Source organism: Puma concolor, chromosome A1 (genome assembly GCF_028749965.1).
Source record: "Puma concolor isolate L17-30 chromosome A1, mPumCon1.1.hap2, whole genome shotgun sequence".
Lineage (NCBI taxonomy): Eukaryota > Metazoa > Chordata > Mammalia > Carnivora > Felidae > Puma > Puma concolor.
Window position 1 is genome coordinate 26,398,473 of NC_141667.1, and position 21,085 is coordinate 26,419,557.

The 21,085-nt window shown below is 36.3% G+C and overlaps 1 protein-coding gene across 3 annotated transcripts in view; it reads right to left on the bottom strand.

Annotated features, from left to right (window-relative positions):
- ZFR (zinc finger RNA binding protein) overlaps positions 1-21,085 on the bottom strand; it is an 85,050-nt gene that overhangs the window by 61,617 nt on the left and 2,348 nt on the right. For 2 of the 3 annotated variants that reach the window (XM_086676549.1, XM_086676569.1), the window contains 3 exons: positions 4,328-4,351; positions 2,574-2,856; positions 826-970 (listed from right to left, as the gene is read on the bottom strand). In XM_086676549.1, the coding sequence (XP_086532675.1) occupies positions 826-970; positions 2,574-2,856; positions 4,328-4,351 (452 nt within the window). The remainder of the gene's footprint in view (positions 1-825; positions 971-2,573; positions 2,857-4,327; positions 4,352-21,085) is intronic. The other variant, XM_086676558.1, reaches the window with a different exon arrangement.

The window sequence follows — 21,085 nt, forward strand, 5'->3', positions numbered from 1 at the left end:
AAAATCTGAGAACTAGAAGTACCCTAGAGAGATCTGGATCAACTGCCTCAGTTACTAATAAGAGAACAGAGACGAAAAGAGGTAAAAATCACTACCCACATTAGTGGTAAAGTCAGTACTAGAGGCTAGTCCTACTTTTTCCTAATCCAAGGTTCTACCCACACTCTCACAGTCCTTCAAAAATAAAATAAATGAACTGTCTACTTTTCTGAACTCAGCTGTTTTTAAAAGTTTTCAATTCAATCTCTATTAAAAAAATCCATCTTCAGGGTGCCTGGGTGACTCAGTTAAGTGTTCGACTCTCCATTTCAGCTCAGGCCATGAGGTCACAGTTCTTGAGATCCAGCCCTGTGTGGGGCTCTGAACTGACAGCACAGAGGCTGCTTGGGATTCTCTCTCTCCCTCCCTCTCTGCCATTCCCCCCAGTTGCACTCTCTCAAAATAAATTTAAAAACTTAAAAAGGTGGGGGGCCTCAAAGGGTCTCCACTGGTTACACAAAGGCAGGCAGCAATATGTTCTGAGCATCTCTAGTGAAGATAAGAATGTGGCCAGAAATTATCACCATAACTCCTTTTGTATAGCTTATTTCACAGCAGGAAGAGAACTGTAAGAAAAGGGCATGATTAGGATTTGTCCCCATGGCCTTCTCTCTTTGGTACTCAAAGGCATTACAACAGCAGAACAGAGAACAAGGCTAAAACCTGCTTCTTTTTAAGTAATGTAACACAATGACCTTAGATGAACTCAAAAGGGTACCTTCATTAAACACAGTGAACAATTTATTTTAGTAGTTTTCAATGAAACTGTATGCTAATAAAACCCACCTGTCTGATAGTAGGTTTCAGCAACAGAAGGCTGAGGCTGGGCAGCAGCTGCTACGGCAGCAGCCGTTGCTGTTGGCTGTTGGTAGTACTGCTTACTATCATAAGCTACAGCAGGAGCGGTGGATCTTACATACGAGTACGAGTCCTAAAGAAAGGCAATAAAAGAAAGTCTTCCTGTAAGTGAAGTGGCAGGAAAAAAAACCCAACTCTACTATATAAAAGTGTAATAAAGGAAAACAACTAACTACAGACCTATGTATAAGAATCAAATTCAAAACAAAGGGCAATCATTTTGGACTTCAAATAAGGTCAAAACCATTTCAAGCAGCATGTTTAACTTTCACATCAGAAAAAAATCACTGAAGCATTTAAAAATAATGCCTATCTTTAAAAATGGATCTCATAGTAAAGACCACCTGTGTGTTCTAAGCTTTGACTGCTCTGGCTTTCTTTTCATTCTTTACCACTATTAACAACATGATGAGTAGCAGCTTCTGGGTGGAGAGGAAAGGGGAACTCAGGTTCCAGGAAGAAAGAACACCGTATATAAGTCTCCAAAGCAGTGAAGATCAAGGTGAGCTGGGTGAACTCTGGCACTGCATAAAGTGAGGAGGGGGACATGCAGGTGGAAAGGCTGAAAAAATAGGCAAGGCCCAGAAAATGATGGGTTGCATACACCCTATTAAAAACAATGGATTTATTATATTGTGTCTCTGGACATAATAAAAACAATCACACATGGCAAAAGGAATTCTGAGTTTAGTAACTTGCCCAATAGTAACAGAAAATACTAATGTTATGATTCACATGTCAATTCATTACTGAACAAAATAAATTTATATACTTTAGAAAGAATATAGGAAAACTAGGCAAAGTCCAGAAGGATCTGAGTTTAAAAACAGATCCTAGGGGAGCTGGGGTGGCTTAGTCAGTTAAGCATTCAACTCAATTTTGGCTCAGGACACGATCTTGCATGAGTTTGAGCCCTGTGTAAGTCTCTGTGCTGACCCTGCTTGGGATTCTCTCTCTGTTCCTCCCCCATTCCCTCCCTCAAAACAAACATGTAAATCAATCAATCAATTAATAAATAAATAAATACAGATCCTAAAAGCAAACAAACAGAAAATGGGTTACTAAAACATGAGGACCAAATTTAGTAAGTAGTAATTTAGTGTCATAACAAACAGTACTACTATAAAAGGGAATTAGATCTTTGGGTCCCCAAAAGACTGAACCAAAAGCAACTAAATGAATAAGAGCAGTCATCAATTTGTTACATACCAAGAAAGAATACCTTGAGCGGCAAGTTTTCTGTCCTTGTTAAATTTCAAGAGAACACTATGTAACTTGTTTGGCCTATATAGCTTAGGCTCATGGTTCTCAAAAGAGGAGACACAGCCTGTGTTCCAAATGGATGGATGAATAATGCCATAATACAAACAAGGAGCATCTTCACTATGTCTTCATTTTTCTGAAAACCTTGGTTAATATTTAACCAGTAATTAATGGAAAATATTTTTAATTAAAGCAGACACAGATACAAAATGGAGTTGAATGGACTCGGGAATTACTAACATAAAACTCACTGCAAGGATGCCCCTAAATTACCTATGAACACACACTCACTTCATCATTACAGGTAGATTTCCGAAGACCCAAGTTTGAAAGCACTGGCTTGGACACTGTATCACACACTATGGCCATTGAAGCATGTATGTCAAGACTACTGGAACCAGTAGTTTTCTTACCTGGTAGTTCTGTGTAGTAGCTGGGGGTGGTGGTGGTGGTGCTTCTTGTTGTCTCTGGGTATAACCGTAGTCAGTTGCTGTATGTGCAGTGGGGTAGCCTCCATAAGCAGCAGCTGTTGCAGCAGCTGCAACAGCTACTGGAGCAGGCCTGGCAACTGCAACTGTGGCGGCCGCTGGTGCATAGGCAGCAGTAACTGTGTGAGCAGCTACTGGAGCCTGATGGACAGTGTAGCTAGCAACTGTAGTTGGATGAGAGTAGGCTACACCCGAAGCTGGCTGCTGGCTATATTGTGGAGTAGAAGAATAAAGATAATACAATTTAGTTGTAAAATCTAAGCATTTAATAAAATACAAAGCACATTTTCAAGAAATTTAATCACGGGCTACACAACACCAAGTATTTGAACTCAATAAACCTCCTAGTCAATTCCGTATTTGTTACTGTTGTATGGTTTTTATTCCTTAATTTTAAAACATTGGACAGTCACACATACTACGCTTAAGATCATGGACCATATCACAAAGCAGGGATGACAAACTGGGATAAAAAGCAGTACTAGGAAGAAAAGAAAAACTGATGAAACTAGGAATTTTAAAAAATATTTGTTTGTAAAGTTCTTTATCCTTGTTCTATAGTTAAAAAAAACTCTACAAAGAAATCATGTTAAAAATATTGAGTTCTAACTCCAATTACAGAAAACATTTAAGGGAGAAACTATTACTTATTTGACATAAGAAATACTTCTGATACCCTAGGGCAGTACTTATCAACTGGAGGAGATTGTGCCCTCCAGGAACATTTGGCTATGTCTGGAGATAATTTCTGATGGTCAAATTGCAGAGGAGGTGGTGGTGACTGATGTGTGCTACTGGCATCTAGTGGGTAGAGACCATTGATGCTGTTACTTATCCTACAATAAACAGGACAACTACCCACAACAAAGAATTATCCAAAGAATGTCAATAGTGCTGAGGTTGAGAAATCTTGCTCTAGGGCACAAAACCTACAATGGACTATCTATGATTTTAGATAAATTACCCAAGTTGCAGGCAGCATTTCATTACATACATTTATTTTTCTCTTAAAAATGTAGCACATGTTGCAAAAGAAGACCTAAGTCAGATGCTTTTCAATCATAACCATTTAAAACATAAAGAGGCAAAAACATTTTTCAAAACTGTAGATCAAATAAATTTCCAGCTAAAGTTCTCAGAAAAATGTTTAATTTTTAAATTGAGAGTCTATGTCATATAAAACCAAGGCTTACAGATGTTAGCACATGAAAGTGTATTTGTTATTCTAATACACTTAGAATTACACTTAAGTTTTATTATCAAGGCAGAAATGCCTTCTAAAAAAAGGAAAGCCCCAACAGTTATTTTAGCTGACAGGTTTTAGATGACCGTAAGTTTTAATATGAGCCAACAAGTTAAGAATAGCTAAGAAAAAAAATACCCGACGTAAGCTGAAGCTGCACTAATAGAGTGTCTGATTCATGGGTTATAGTACAGGATATTCTTCACTGGTGTGCACAATACCATACAAATATGGCATACAATTAAAATTTGGGGCCATCACATTTTAACCATATTAGGGAAAACACTGATAATTATAATGTATTCAAAGGGAATCAATATGAAACTTATAAGTATGGGTATTATTTCACATAAAAAGTAGAGGACCTGGGAACATTCAGTCTAGAAGAGATGACTGGGGAAGATATGAGAGCTGCCTTCTAATAGAAGAGACTTACTCCATGCTGCTCCAGAGAACAGAACTAGAACCAATGGATGGAAGGGTGGCAGATTTCAGCCCAATATGAAAAAGAAAAAAAAACAAAAACTTAGAACAAAGTCCAAAGAAACTCTTATAATTTATATTTGGAAGAGGTTTTCCACATTTTGATATTAAAAATAGCTAATAATTTCTACATATATGACAACTGAAAGACAGGAAAAGGGAAATTTAAATAGTGGAAAATTGGTTTGGGATTGACATTTTCTATGGATAATTCCACAGCCTTAAAAAAATGCCAATAACATATTATACTTCTTCAAAATTCCTAGAACTGAGAAAAAGAATATTTAAAATATAAATACACCAGTTCTGTGAAACTTATATTTAACATTTACTGATAAAATTTCACACATTCAGACTACACTGCATAAAAGGGGTTTGTTTATATAAAAATTTAGATAGTCTTGGACTCCTATATAGTTTCCATTCACCCCACGCTATTTATCAAAATATTTGTTCACACTTCTTGATCCCCAAAACTTGTCCTACAGGACAAAAAAGAGAGTGGGAATAGAATAGGAACGTTAAGTCAATTTGACTTATACTGCCTCTGATCCTTAAAAGACCCTGTGACTAAGAAAGGGAGGACAATATGCTCTGGTTTAAGCCCACTGTCCCCTCATAATTATTAACAGTACTCTCTCACACCCATGTGTCTTGGCTTGAACAATAAATCTTATAATCACCCTTCCCAGTAACCATATAAAAAGTATGTCAATACTTTAGCAATTATCATAAAGTACATGCCTAGGGCTGCCTAACCCAACTGCTCTTAGCCAGATACCTACCCATCATCTGGGCTGAAACTATATCCTCTACCAAAAGCATCATGATGAACGATGATCTAGTCCCAATTCCCAGGGGTTTAAGGGCTAGGGCAACTGTCTGCTGTTCAAAATAAAGATTCTCTGGTTATCTTAAACCCATCTGGGAAATTCTTTTTCAACTTGAAATATCCTTAGAAAAACTGCCTTTAATGTGATGTATATGACCAGCCTGGGCCATACCAATTCAATTAAATATCTACTGGCTAAGTCTAAATAAGTAAGTAAATTTTTAAAAATTCAAGTTCTGGGGCGCCTGGGTGGCTCAGTCGGTTGGGCGGCCGACTTCGGCTCAGGTCACGATCTCACGGTCCGTGAGTTCGAGCCCCGCGTCTGGCTCTGGGCTGATGGCTCAGAGCCTGGAGCCTTCTTCTGATTCTGTGTCTCCCTCTTTCTCTGCCCCTCCCCCGTTCATGCTCTGTCTCTCTCTGTCTCAAAAATAAATAAACGTTAAAAAAAAAAAATTAAAAAAAAAATTCAAGTTGAAATTAGTTTAAGCAAAATTAGGCTTAGGTTGAAATATTTTAAACCAAGGATTGTGCCTACTTTGGAGTGTTAGAATAAAAGGTCTTAAATTATATCCCTACATAAAATTTAAGGCTTAATGGTCATTAATTTTTTAAAATAAAACTGGACAAGTAATTAAGAACCCAAGTCTTGTAATAAAAATTTATTTGTGAAATGAGAAGACTTTCATTTTCATTCAGAAGAAGCTTCCATTTAGATAATATCCTTTGTGAATAAATTAAGTCTAATAAACTTCAGTCAGTTTTAAACCAGAACAAACTAATTAACCACAAAACAAACATATAAAAATATGTGTAAGCAAGGTTATGAAATACTTGAAGAATCAGACATAAAATGGAAAGGTATTTCTCTTGGGGGTTGAAAAATAAAATATTTAGGGAATTATTAATATTAAAGAGTAATGACACTTTTTATATTCTTGGACTTAAACTGGAGGTTAATGGCCAGCTTTCTCCCCTTCCTTACCAGAAAGTGAAACCAACCAGAGACCTTACCACAACAGATAGCTGACCAAAATCACCAGACAGTTGGAAGAAAGCCTACTATAAACTGCAAAAGAAACAGGATTGATCCAAAGAAAATGAATATCTCAAGGCAACAAACAAGAATTTAAAAAACTCTGATTTATCCATAAAATAAAAACTTTACACTCTGGTAGAAGATAAAGTTGAGGGATACAGACAAGATCAGAATATGAAAACTAGAAAAGAGAAGATAATCTAGGAAGTCCAATATCCAATTGGAAAGAATTTTGAAAAGAAAAGAAAAAAACAAATGAAAGAAATTAAGAAATAGTATTTCCCATTCTGGAAGGGAAGCATATATTTTCAAATTTAAAGGGACTACAGAGTGCAAAATCGAATGAAAGAACTACATCTAGAGACATAGCATTTTACAACACTTCAAGGTTTAAAAAAAAAAAATCTTTCAAGTCTCCAGAAAGAAAAAAAAATAAGTCAGCTGTATACAAATAAATGAAAATCAGACTTTTACTGATAACACTAGTGGCTAGAAGACAGCAGACTGTCTTAAAAATTCAAGGAAAGATGATTATTAATACAGAGTTCTGTACCCAGCTAAACCATCAAGACAGAATTATTATTTTTTTTGACATTCGAGAACTGAGTTTACTACCTATACACCACCCCCCTCTCCGAAGTAACTAACATGAGGATGTACTTCAATAAAAAATAAACCAAGAAAAAAAAATGAGATCCTATAAACAGTGGATCCAAATCCAGGAGAGAGGAGAGGCCAGGTCAGCAGCTGTGCAGCAGACCGACACAGGCAATGAGCTTAGACTGTAAGTAAAAACAGTATAGAGGCCTCCAGGAGAGAAATGTCCAGGAAAACAGGATTGGACAAGGGACAGTATACCAGGAGCCTGGAAAAATCTTAAGATACAATCAAGGCACCAAAAAGATGGGGGGGGGGGGGGCGGGTGGTAATGAAAGGCTTCAGCAAATATGAAATTGCTCAAGAAAGGCATGATCCTGGTAAAAGACACCACAGTTAAGCAATCAGTAGGATGTAAAAAACAAACATCCATTTGAACTTGAACCTAGGAAGATTGTTCTATTAAGTGGCACAGGGTTGTAAAAATGGAACAAACATATTAGAAATGATAATCGTACACCACCACCACTTGGCTCCACAGTAAGTACTACTATTTACAATCATAAAAGAATAAAAGTTTTTGCATTAAAGTTTCAGAATCAACCTAAATTACAGAAGACAAACTACGATTACAGAATATAACATAAATGTTAATCACAAGTACAACCACAGCTAAGTTGGGGGATGGGGTGGGGAAAGAGGGAAAGTAAAGCACCAGAGTTCCAAGATTCTTTTCTTAAAATAGAGAGTACTGAGATACTGACTACCTTTGATGGATATGGAGTGTTGAAGTAAGAGAAATAGGCATATCAATGAATTTGGAAGGAGAAATGAGAAGCATGAGAGAGTATGTACTAACTCCTGACTGTAGGAAGTCAAAATATAATGCATAAAAAAGTTGATAAATTAAGATACAGAAAAGCATATGATTTCATGATATGCAGGTGAGAAATAAAACCAGAATGCACTAAAAGTAAGGGTCTCTACAAAGTGGAACTGGGAAGAAGGGAGAAGGAAAATAAGGGAATTTTTTCATTAAAAGCCCTTCTATACTATTTTATTTTTGATTACAGTATTATTACTCTAGGGGGGAGCATGAAAGTATTGGAATAGAATTCTCAAACTGGCAACTTGAATAACCGACGAACCACCCACCACAAATTTAAGATACTCCTAATTTCTACATTTCTGGACTAACCTATACCCAACCCTGAGCCCATTTTTAGCATTTGCAAGTTCCATTAGTATGAGTTGGCTATTATACTAAAGTTATAGTCACTACTGACATTAAAACAACTATGTGTACCAATGACTTGTCCATATAAGTGGCATCTGGTAACAGGGAAAACATTTCTATACCTCTTTTTTTTTTTTTTAAGTTTATTTATTTAAGTAATCTCTACACCCCACATGGGACTCAAACTCACAACCCTGAAATCAAAAGTCGTATGCTCTTCAGATTGAGCCTGCCATGCTACTCTATATAATCTTTATACAAGTGATTTTCAAAATGTGATCCAAGGACTACTAGGATCCAGGAGGTTATCCCTTTTTCAGTTACAGATTGCTTTCATATAATTTAATCCAAATAATTTATTGCTTTCATATAATTTAATCTAAACAATTTAATAAAAATCTCTGTAAAAGTGTGAGGTAAGGCCTCTTGTCTCACTATTTTGGGAGGATAGTAATCTAGTTATTTTTCATAAAGAAATTTGGGGTTAACATGTGGTAATTTTATTCTTATTTTAAAATGACTTAATAATTTTAAGTTTTTACTTATTTTGAGAGACAGAGCAAGCAAGGGAGGGGTAGAGAGAGAGGGACAACAGAACCCCAAGTAGGCTCCACTCTGTCAGCACAAAGCCCAATGCAGGGCTAGAACTCTCAAACTGTGGGATCATGACCTGAGCCAAAACCAAGAGTCGGATGCTTAACCGACTGAGCCACCCAGGTGTCCCAATAAATATTTTTTTAAATTCTAAGACAGTAAATATAACCCACATAAACAAAAGCTCTTTGGGGTCTTCAATAATTGTAACTGCTTGAGGGGTCCCAAAACTGTAAGCTTCAAGAACCACCATTTTATCATAGAGTCTATAATGGTATTCATCATTCATTTCCCCACTCTTTAAATTATATCTTTAAACAAAAACATTTCCTTCTATTCTGTAACAGGGAAACAGTTCTCCAGGAAAATGAGCAGTGCACATGGTCAGAGCCCTATATCTGCTGCCTACAGCTGCAATAACCCTATCCAGGGCTCCAAATCTCCCACTTTGCCTACTGTGCTGCTCAACAAACATAATTTTCTGTGTTAGCAGACATGAAAGGCATTGGGAAGCAATGGCCTAGAACTCTGGGACTCCCACGAGAACCAGCACAGAAGGTAAATTAGGAAAAAATCCATTCCCCCCACTTCTTTTAAAGATTTTTAAAAAATGTTTATTTATTTTGAGGCATACGTGGGTGGAGGGACAGAGAGAAGGAGAGAGAGAATCCCAACAAGCAGGCCCTGCCCTGTCACCACAGAGGCCACACGTCAGGGCTCTTGGGGCTGGTTCCTACAAACCATGAGATCACAACCTCAGCAGAAATCAAGAGTTGGACACCCAACCAACAAAGGCACCCAGGGACCCCCATTTCCCCTTTTAAGGGAAAATTGTAAAAGAAACTTTACTATCTCAGCCTTGGCTCTGGGGAAAGGGGAAAGAAGTCTCCCCTGACAATTAATCACAAGCCAGCCTTCCCCTAGTTTGGGCTCTGGAATGCACATTCTCTAACTAGGAACACTCCCAGCTAAGAAGTTCGTTTAATGTATGCTGGGCTGATAGTGCTTCCAGATGCCACAAAACACATTTTCCTCTCTAAATGCTACAATGTTCCAAGAAACAGGAGCTCTCAATAAAAACACAACAAAACCCACAAGGAAACAAGTTACTATGAGCAAGAGTTTGCAGAATAAAAAAAAAAAAAAAAAAAATTGAAAAGACTAGAAGCATTAGAATTATTAGATACAAAATATAAAATAAGTACACTAAAAAAAGTAAAAGAGACTATCAAAACTAAGACCAAGGACCAAGAAATTGATCAAACACAACCAGATGAATTTTTAAAAGAATAAAACTTCCAGAGACAAAATACACTATATATAAAAATTATAATCAGGAATTTAGAAAGGCATTACATAACTGATTAGACATGGCTGACAAAAAAAAAATTAAACTTAAAATTGTCTCCAAAATTACTTAGAATGGACAATGAGGTGAAAAATATTAGAGGTTAAAAAATCAGGAGGAAAGAAAAAAAGTGGTAAGTTACATCTAAGTAGAGTTGCAAATGGAGAAAAAAGAAACACACCTAAAATGAATGTCTGAGATTTCCTAAAATTAATAAAAAAATAACAATCCTGAGATTCAAGAGCCCCAACAAAGAGAAGTACTGAGGGAAAACAATTTGCCTACAGAGCCTAAGTGATGACTTCTCAATAATGAGAAACATGAGATTAAAAACACACACAACACACACACAAAATGTTACCAGTAGACCCATATTTAAGGACATTTTTAAAGATTTCCTTTAGGAAAAATGAAAATGATCTCAGAATGAATAAACTTATGTTTAAAAAGTGGTAAATATAGGGTGCCTGGGTGGCTCAGTCAGTTAAGCAACCAACTTGTGGTTTCAGCTCAGGTCATGATCTCATGATTCTTCAGTACAAACCCCACATTGGGCTCCATACTGACAGTGCCGAGCCTGGTTGGGATTCTCTCTCTACCCCTCCCTGCTCGTGTTCTCCTCTCTCTCTCTCTCTCAAAATATATAAACTTAAAAAAAAAAAAAGTGATAGAGGTGCCTGGGTTGTTCAGTTAAGCTGCGACTTCGGCTCAGGTCATGATCTCTCTGTGAGTTCGAGCCCCTCATCAGGCTCTGTGCTGAAAGTTCAGAGCCTGGAGCCTGCTTCGGATTCTGTGTCTCCCTCTCTCTCTGCCCCTCCCCCTACTCACACTCCCTTTCTCTCTCTCTCAAAAATAAACATTAAAAAAAATTTTTTTAAATGGTGAATATGAAAGTAAGTTTAAATAATCACTACTATGGGGCACCTGGGTGGCTCAGTTGCTTGAGCCTGACTCTTGATTTTGGCTCAAGGTCATGATCTCATGGATCATGGGTTCAAGCCCTCCACCCTCCTCTGCCCCTTCCCGACTTGTGCATGCTCTCTCTCAAAATAAATAAATAACTTAAAAAAAAAATCACTGACTATATAATTTTGTTCAACAATGACTAGTTGTGGGGTTAAAAAAAATCTAAAATATTGTATAATAATGGCACAAAATCAGGAGAGGATTAAGATTAAAGCATTTTATAGGGAAGCAAAAATAACAAAAACAGGGAGGGGCACAAAACAGAAGAGACTCTTAAATATGGAGAACAGAAGGTTGCTGGAGGGGTTGTGGGAAGGGGGATGGACTAAATGGGTAAGGGGCTTAAGGAATCTACTCCTGAAATCATTGTTGCACCATGTGCTAACTTGGATGTAAGTTATAAAAAATAAATTATAGAAAGTTTAAAAAAAAAAAAGGCAAGAAAGAAAAAAAAATAAAGCATTTTAAGTCCTTATATTGTTTAGGAGAGGAAAGATAATGATTAACTTTGGACAGTGTGAAATATCCATATTAAATTTCTAGAGCAACCACTGTAAAACAGAAACAATGTTTAATACCTAATGTTGTAAAAGGAATGAGAAAAAGTCTCAATCAAGAAAATGTAGACTGCTTCTATCACTCAAATTATTAAAGGTGTTTTTTTTTTTCTCCTCTGGAAAACATACTCTGTGTGTGTGCATTATTTTTAATTTTGGATAAAATGTCAAATTGATAGACAAAATGTTTTTTTCTTTTTCATGGCATTCAAAACACAATTCTATCTTTTCATGAGTCCAAATTTAATGCTCAACATTGTTGGACTTCTCTAAATTTTCCAGGTCAAATTATGGCATTTTATGTATCTACCAAAGCACTGAGAGATTTTTTTCTTTTTTTTCTAACGTTTTAATTTATTTTTGAAGGAGAGAGAGACAGAGCATGAGCAGGGGAGGAGCAGAGAGGGAGACAGAATTTGAAGCAGGCTCCAGGCTCTAAGCTGTCAGCACCGAGCCCAACATGGGGCTCGAACTCACAAACTGTGAGATCATAACCTGAGCTGAAACCAAGAACTGGACACTTAACTGACTGAGCCACCCAGGTGCCCCTGGCACTTTTTATATTTTTGAAATCATTTTAACAAATTATTTACAGAAGATTAAGGGATAGTAAAAACCTATTAGAAACCCAAATTTTTATTCCGTATGTTCTTGGTTTTAAAACAAACCACGTTCCCTGAGCCTAACTGCTCATCAACTTTTATGCACAAACCACAACATTTCTATTTCGTAAATGTGGAATCCAGATTTCAAATGTATCTCCAATGAGTTCTAATTTATTACTTCTGGCTCTTCTTCCTGCACCTGAACTGTCAAAATACAATGCTTAAAAAGTTTTTTAGAACATTTGATGGCTCCTTTTTTTTTTTTTTTTTTTTGAGAGCCAGTCATCTTCTTTGCTCCATACAAACATTTTCAATTTTAAGTCTGGAATGATCAATCTAATCAATCTTTTCCTTTCTACACCATCAACTTCCTTCCGATTATTTCTGAATACATACGTACCTTCAGTATCTGTCCACTGATGAATCCTATCCAGTAAATTGTGATGCATAAACATTACAAAAAGATGAAAGAATTCTGCCACATACACTTCTAGCAAATTGAGATGTTGAAGATCTCGTCACAGAATATTATGTAAGAAGTCCTTCCTACTGACTGATTAGATGAGAATACCATATTTACTTTTTTTTGAGAGAGAGAGACAGGAGAGGAGAGAGAGCAGGGGAGGGGCAGAGAGAGACAGAGAGAGAGAGAGACAGACACACACAAGCAGGCTCTTCACTCTCGGTGCAGAGGCCAATGAGGGGCTCAAACTCACCAACCATGAGATCATGACCTGAGCGGAAATCAAGAGTCATATACTTAACCGACTGAGCCATGCAGATGCCCTTACCATACTTACCTTTTAATCCTTAGAAAAACTTGATTTTTCACTCACTGATTCCTGACTTAAAAAAAAATGTCATCTAGGATATTGTATCTAAAGATTCTTAGTCTGAGATTTTGCTTTTACAATCAATGTCACTATCATTAGTCTACAGTGATCCTGTTTTTTGGCATTCATGCTATTTATCTAATAATTGTCAAATATCTTCCTGTTAATTTTCTTTTCTTTGCCAATATGGACAAAGTATGAACAGCTTGGAATCCTCAACTGTGCTGAAGGACAAAACTAAAAGCCAACTATAATGGTAGTGTCTCTTTCTTTCATATTTCTTCAAAGATGCAAAGATGAGGACAATGCAATCAATGTCCTCCAGTTATTTCACTATTGTACTACCCTTCTAGGTGATTCCAACATTCCTCCATTTTTCTATCGTATTAATCTTTCTTAGTGTAGTTGGGAATAAGTGACAAGAGGAAATAATTCCTAGGATGATGAAACAGCAAAATGTTTCAAGACATAGAAAAGTAAAATCACTAAAATCCCATATGGTAAATCTTAAGACTTATAAAAAGGACCCAATGGATCCATACAGTAATTGCAAGATAAAAATGAATTTTACTCCACTTTTAAAAATTAAGCAGATTTTCTTTGAAGACCTCTAAAAAGGAACAAGTCATGAAATGTCAATCCTTTTAACTGTTTATAAATAGAACTGCTCAAAAAAGAAATTCACCAACTATTAGGTACAATAAAAGCTGATGGATACTATAAGGTAATTAAACCAAAGTGCCTTGTAACTTTCCAAACTCAAGAATTTCATTATTTCACAAACACATTAACATTTCTTCAGTTAAAGATATGAATATTCACAGTAAGTAAAATGAAAAACAAAACAAAACTAGGGTGCCTTGGTGGCTCAGTCAGTTAAGTGACTGACTCCTCTGATTTCAGCTCAGGTCATCTCCTCACAGTCCGTGGGTTCAAGCCCCATGTGGGGCTCTGCGCTGGCAGTGTGAAGCCTGCTTGGGATTCTCTGTCTCCCTTTCTCTGCTCCTTCCCTGCTCGCTCTCTCTCAAACATAAACAAACATTAAAAACAAAAAAACACACAAACTAAAAATAGGCTCCTGATATTTCAGATCAATTTTTTATTGTCAAGTGTTTTACAAACTTACCAGGAGTATTTTCAGTAGTTTTTTGATTTCATAAATGTAGATAAGGAATTATAAATGTGTACAATAAGATACTGAAGTCCTTAATAAAGCTAGGATAACCAGATATTCTCAAAGTAATAGACAGCCAGCGAAGATTTTAAGCAGAAAAGTGGTGTGACTGAATTTACATTTTATGATGAGTATTCTGTTTACAATAAAAAAAAAAATGGTTTGGGATGTGTAGGACTGGGAGAGTGAGAGAAGCTATAAAGCCATCTTCATAAATAACAGCACTTTGCCCTCATCTAGATGATTATCGTTTAAAAGGTTTTTGTGTTGTTTCCTATCAAAAAAGTATTAGATTTCTTCAAATCTTTTTAAGAACATTCTTTCCCATTTAAAACTGATTACCATATCAATGTTAATGCATTTTACACAGCATATATTTTCCCAGAAATAAAAAATATATTAAAATTTTTATTTTCACTTAATTGATCTTCCCAATACTTTAAGCCCCTGTGATCTCTAGGGCCCTCAAGAACTTATTTGAATACTAAATTAGACCATAAAACTTTTTCAGTTTGTTTTTGTTTTTGAGCCCCCAGGACCAAGGTCCAAGGTGTGTGGACAGAAATGCAGGTTTCTAGCAAGGACTCAGGACACAGGGAGTGAAGTTACCCCATCCACCCTGCAGTGAGGCTGAGAAGCTGGGAGAAGGCCTTCCCCCCTCCAGGAACTCTGTGCATGCCCTACTTATTTCTTTCTCTGGCCTTACCTTAAACACAGATGTTTCCCAAGTTTGTAACCATGGCTTTATTTTTTCTATTTTTCTCTCATTCGTTCAAAATTTTTTACTAAATGACGTATGCCAGCCATTGTACTTTCTCTGGTTTCATCCATGCTCAACAACTAAACGGGGCATCACTACCATATGAATGATATCCAGATTTACACTACCAACTCTTATCCCTTTCTTAAGCTCCATTCCAAATGTCTACTGAATATAATAGCTAACACTGATGGGGATGTAATATATGCCAGGGACTGTACCCAGCATTTTGCAAATACTATGTCACTGAATTATCAAAACAACACAATGAAGAATGTAGAAGCCTCCCAGGATGCTGATAATGTTTTTGTTTTTAATCTGGATGCTGTTTATACAGGTAAAGTTTAGTATATGACAGTTCATCAAGCTATACTGTGCAGTTTTTCTCTATGTTGTACTTCAACATAGAACTTTCTAAAAATCTCAATCCTATGAAGAAAGGAACAATATTTTCTCCAGTTTAAAGATGAAGCTTAAATATCAAGAGACTGCCCATGGTCACACGGCAAGTAGTACAGGGAACCAGGATTCACCTCAGGTAGTCTGACTTCAAAGTCATTCCACTCTCAATCATATCAAGCATCATACATTGCCTTCCTGGCTCAACACATTTCCTTTGTCTAAAATGATCTTCCCTCAATTTTCAGAATGAAAGACCATGGAAGTGCATCTCAAACTCCACAGTGAGAATCCTCCAATTCCCCATTTTAGTATTTCATTTAAACTCAAGTATGATCATTATCATGGCATGGTTATTTGCAGGTATATTTGTCCTCCCACAGGACATCCCACGAAAGCATAAACTCCTTGAGTACAGAGACTGCACATATATATTGTAGATATTCATTAAATATTACATGTTACTCCCTAAAAATGTATTTTAATATACATATTATATAGGAAATATCTTTTAAAGCCCAACGTAATCTTTATTTTATTAGTATGTCCTCTACAAGCCTGAATTAAAGAGCTGCACTGCACATAGCTTTCACACAGCACTAAGGAATACTATACTCTGAACAGTGACCCTAATTCTGAGGAAGGAGTGCCAAGGGCAATTTATGGCCAAGCATAGTGGGTACACTGCACACCTTCAATCATTTAGCTAAGTAATTCTAACATACTTTGTCAATTAATACACTTATAAGCCCAAGGCCTGTCTTCTGATTAACATGATAGTGTACTTCTGAAAACTAATTTGGCTGATTTAACGAATATGTCTATTTAAACAGCTATACATTATAATCCAACTGCTCATAAGCATAAATCTATCTCTGGGATCTCTATTTTATTCCGGTTATCTATTTGTCTATCCCTGTAACTGATTAATATGACATTCTCCTGTTTAATAAAGTTTGGGTATGTGATAATACAAGACCTTCCTTGTCATATCTTACAAGACTGTTATGACTACTTTTGGACAAACACTATTTTCATTACCAACATTAGAATCTCTTTATCAAGTTAACCCCTGTCCCCCAAGACTGTTGATTTTTATTGGAATTGCATTATATAGATTACATAGAAGAAAGTTGATAACTTGATGGTATTTTTTCACTCCACGGACCCAGTCCATCCTCATTTATTTATGTATTCTTTTATGGCCTTTATATCCTAATGTATTTTTTCCTTAAGTGTTTTGTATATCTCATTAGTTCTATTTCTACTTAATAGGTTTTGTGGCTATATAAAAAAAGATTTATTTTGAAATTTAATAATCTAACACAATATTGCTGAAACAGGAATGCTACCAATTCCTGCCTGATTATAGATTCAGAAAATTTGCTAAGTACTTACTATTTCTCTTATTTTTGTCTGTTGGCTGCAAATAAAATAATCATGTTGCTTGCAAATAAAAAATTTCCGGGGTGCCTGGGTGGCTTGGTTAAGTGTCTGATTCTTGATTTCTGCTCAGGTCATGATCTCAAGGTTGGTCATGAAATTGTGCCCCTGGTCAGGCTTAGCACGGAGCTTGCTTGGGATCCTTCTCTCTCTCTCTGCCCCTCCCCTGCTCATTCTCTCTCAAAATAAATAAACTTAAAAAAAATCTCCTTCCTTCCCCATTAAAATGACACGGTGGCAGGGGGAGTGGGGGAGTGGGAAGCACCTGGGTGGTTCAGTAGGTTGAGCATCTGACTCTTGATTTTGGCTCAGGTAGTGATCTCACATTTGGAGAGACTCCCACTGACAGCACAGAACTTGCCTGGGATTCTCTCCCTTGCGCGCGCGCACACCGCGCTCTCTCTCTCTCTCTCTGTCCCTCCCCTCCCCTCAAGTGTCCTCGCTCTTAAACATTTAAAAATAAGTAAAATAAAAAAAACAAAATGACACAAATTGAGGCCCATCAATTGATACTCAATTACCTACTTTTAAAACATTTTACCTTGAGATTATGAAACTCTACACATTAAATATATGAAAGACATCAACTAATGAATTCCTTTAAAACCCTTATAGTATTATTCAAATATCTATACTTCATAGAAAACTAACATTGGTAAAATGCCTACTGAAAATCAGGACCAGGGTAGGAAGTTTTTATATTTAATCTTCACCTCAAGGTAAGTCAGGTGAGGGAACAGTCTTAGAAAGATGAAGTGATTTGGCCAAATGACTGATGGGATAGAGCTGAGATTCAAATCTGAAGTCTCACAAGGTCCAAATTCATGCTCTTCCCATTAGAGTATACTGTAAAGCAGTTTACAAAAGCACAGTCAAGCATACACCTTAAACATTCTCTACAGGAATATTCTGGCTCACACTACCCTTAAGGCTACTAATAACATAGGCAAGAAATATCATCAATGTAACAGTAGTAATCCTTTTGGAAAGAAAATTTTCATTATTTCAAACTCATTCAAGCATTATGAATCCTAAGATCTCTGATTCAACAATGAAAGAGCTGATATAATTAGCAGTTGCAGAATTTTTTTTATAGAGCCAGTAAATTTCCATCACCGTGATTGGTTTCAAAAACCTGTTCACCTGGTTTTTCACCTTCTCAGTTAGGGATTACTCCTTTTTTACCCTACTAATGTTACTCTCATTCTTTCCTCAAGAGAGTATTCTTAACACTATATTCAAAATAAACTAAAAAGGAAAGAAAAAAAAAATTCACCAGCTATCAACCTACCCAAGTTATCTTAGTGATGTGAGGAGATACTTAACCTTTAGGAACAGACATACTAAACAGATCTTAAGAATCACTGATGAGATGCCTTCTTTTGAATTAGCAGATGCTGAATTTAAACTGATGTCCAGATGATAGTCAAAATCCACTTAAACATTTATCCTTAAACAACATTTGCTAAGATTCTAAGAATATGGGGGTAAAGTAATTATTTTATATTTTTATAAAATCTCGGGGCGCCTGGGTGGCGCAGTCGGTTAAGCGTCCGACTTCAGCCAGGTCACGATCTCGCGGTCCGTGAGTTCGAGCCCCGTGTCAGGCTCTGGGCTGATGGCTGGGAGCCTGGAGCCTGTTTCCGATTCTGTGTCTCCCTCTCTCTCTGCCCCTCCCCCGTTCATGCTCTGTCTCTCTCTGTCCCAAAAATAAATAAACGTTGAAAAAAAAAAAAATTAAAAAAAAAAAAAAAACTCCACCCAAAAGCCTTTAAATTCAATAAATATTAGATATAAAAAGGGTAAAAAAGAAAGTTACCAAATGATTTTTTCAAATAGCTAACTTTAAATTATTCAATGATACATTATGAATTATATATAGGACAAAGAAAATTAGTTTAAGCAAAAGCTAAAGATTTAGGTTATCCAGGTAACAAATAGCTTGATTAGATAGAAAGAGGACAAGGAACTTGTATGTCCAAGGCTTGTCTAAATAATAAAGGGAGGGGTGCCTAAGTGGCTCAGTCAGTCACGCTCTGATTTTGGCTCAGGTTTGTGAGTTCCAGCCCCCTGTAGGGCTCCGTGCTGACAGCTCAGAGCCTGAAGTCTGCTTCAGATTCTAGGTCTCCCTCTCTCTGCCCCTCCCCTGTTCATGCTCGCTCTTTCTCTCTCTCTCTCAAAAATAAATATTAAAATAAAAAAAATTATAAATAAATAAGGGAAATTGGCTATTTAAAACTCTCAAAGAAATGTTTATGTCCTATTAATAGTAAAATATAATGGGATTATATTACTATTTTATTATATGTATAATACACATAATATATATTATTTTACACATTTATTACATATACATGTATCTGTATATGCCACAACCCCTTTCAAAAAGTAAAAACTATGAGAACTTCTCTATCACTGCCAATGAATGAATTAAAAAATTGATTTTGAGCCTATGTAACTATCAGAAAACTTTTTTTTCTATTGTGAACTATCTTTCCCCACATTCTTTGCTACACTAAGTCTTCATAACTGTTGAAATACTTTTTCCAAGATTGCAAAATTAAATTTATCTGAAAGTCTTTCTTCTCAAACAAAAAAGGCTAGCTCTACTAAAGTAGGTTACCTACCCAACCAAGTCCCCCCCTTTCTGCCATGAAGCCATCCTATTTTCTCACCATACTTCTTATCTGCTTCATCCCGTGCCCCACAAATTAATACTACCAGAAACACATACATATAAACACATAAACTAATACTTAAAAGTATTTTGATTTCTTCATTTCTAAGGAGGAAAAAAGGTCAAAAAAATGAAAAGATTTTATCTGCGACAGTGGCTAACAGGCATAGGTTTATTTACTTGCCTTAAAAAAATACAAAAAGAAAAACAGTAGCTGATGGAACATGTAGCACAAGGACTGAGTGCTTATCATGAAAATATTTAATATGCATTATACAAATAAAAAAATTAGTTTATTTAGAAGTTAGCAGTGAGAAGTAGAACTTACAGCCTTACACAGACAGCTATAACCAAGAAAACTAAGAACTAGAATGAAATGTAGACTTAGGTTACTTTGTTACTTGTATTCAATGAGTTATTTGTATTTGATTCAACACATTATCCACAAGTAAATGCTTAAAATTTCCAAGTTTGCATCCCTTAAATTAAAATAAAAAACAAAAACTAACAACAAAAACTTGGAAAGTAAGCCCTTGGTCTTCCATGTCTACAAGTTACATTATAGTGATTTCCAGACAGGAAGAAAAATAAGCATCATCACTGCATTTTTTGTATATGCTTTTATTATTAATGCTATTTATCTTCCGTGAGCTGCAGGATTAGCATTATTGGGCCTGATTTCTTTCCATAAAAGCAAACAATTTGCCATGTACTATATCTATATACAAGGACAGAACATATTAACAATTAGTTTTGCTGGCATATGCATAAATAAGTATAGTTAAAAGACTAGTATTTCCTTATTAGACATATAGATAAAATTTAGTAATTTGGATGGTTGTTACAGTTTACTGAAACTTGAGATTCAAAGCCAATAGAAAAAGTAGATACAGAAATTCTGTACTACTTTTCTATACTGGGATAAAACACATACATACAACTATTTTTATCAAAAAAATGATTAAGTGGGGCGCCTGGGTGGCTCAGTAGGGTTAGGCATCCAACCCTTGTTTTTGGCTCAAGTCATGATCTCATAGATGGTGGGATAGAGCCCTACATCGGAACTCTGTGCTGACAGTGCAGAGCCTGCTTGGGATTCTCTCTCTCCTCTCTCCCTGCCCCTCCTTTCCCCCACCTCTCAAAATATAAATGAACTTTAAAAAAAAAAAAAAAAAAAAGGTTAAGCATCTTTAAGTTAGCATTTCCTCTCCCATTTTTTTTTAAACATTTTATTTTTGGGAGACAGAGTGTGAGTGGGGGAAGGGCAGAGAGAGAAGGGGAGACCCAGAATCTGAAGCAGGTTCCAGGCTCTGAGCTGTCAGCAGAGACCAATGCAGGGCTTGAACCCATGAACTGTGAGATCATTACTTGAGCCAAAGTGGGATGCTTAACAGACTGAGCCACCTAGGCACCCCTCCTCCCCCATTTCTATCTGTAGGTCTGGACTAGAAAACAATTATTTCAAAACTGCCAAAGAACCCATTCTATTTTCAGCAAATAATCCCAAAATCTATCATTCTGCCCATAGTAACAACAAAAATACTGTGTGAAACAAGTAAAATTTTTAATGGTTAAATACAGCTTTGTCTAGAACACATAGTACTTGGTAGCACAGGATTTATGGCACAGATGCTGATTAGCTAGCTTGTTTTC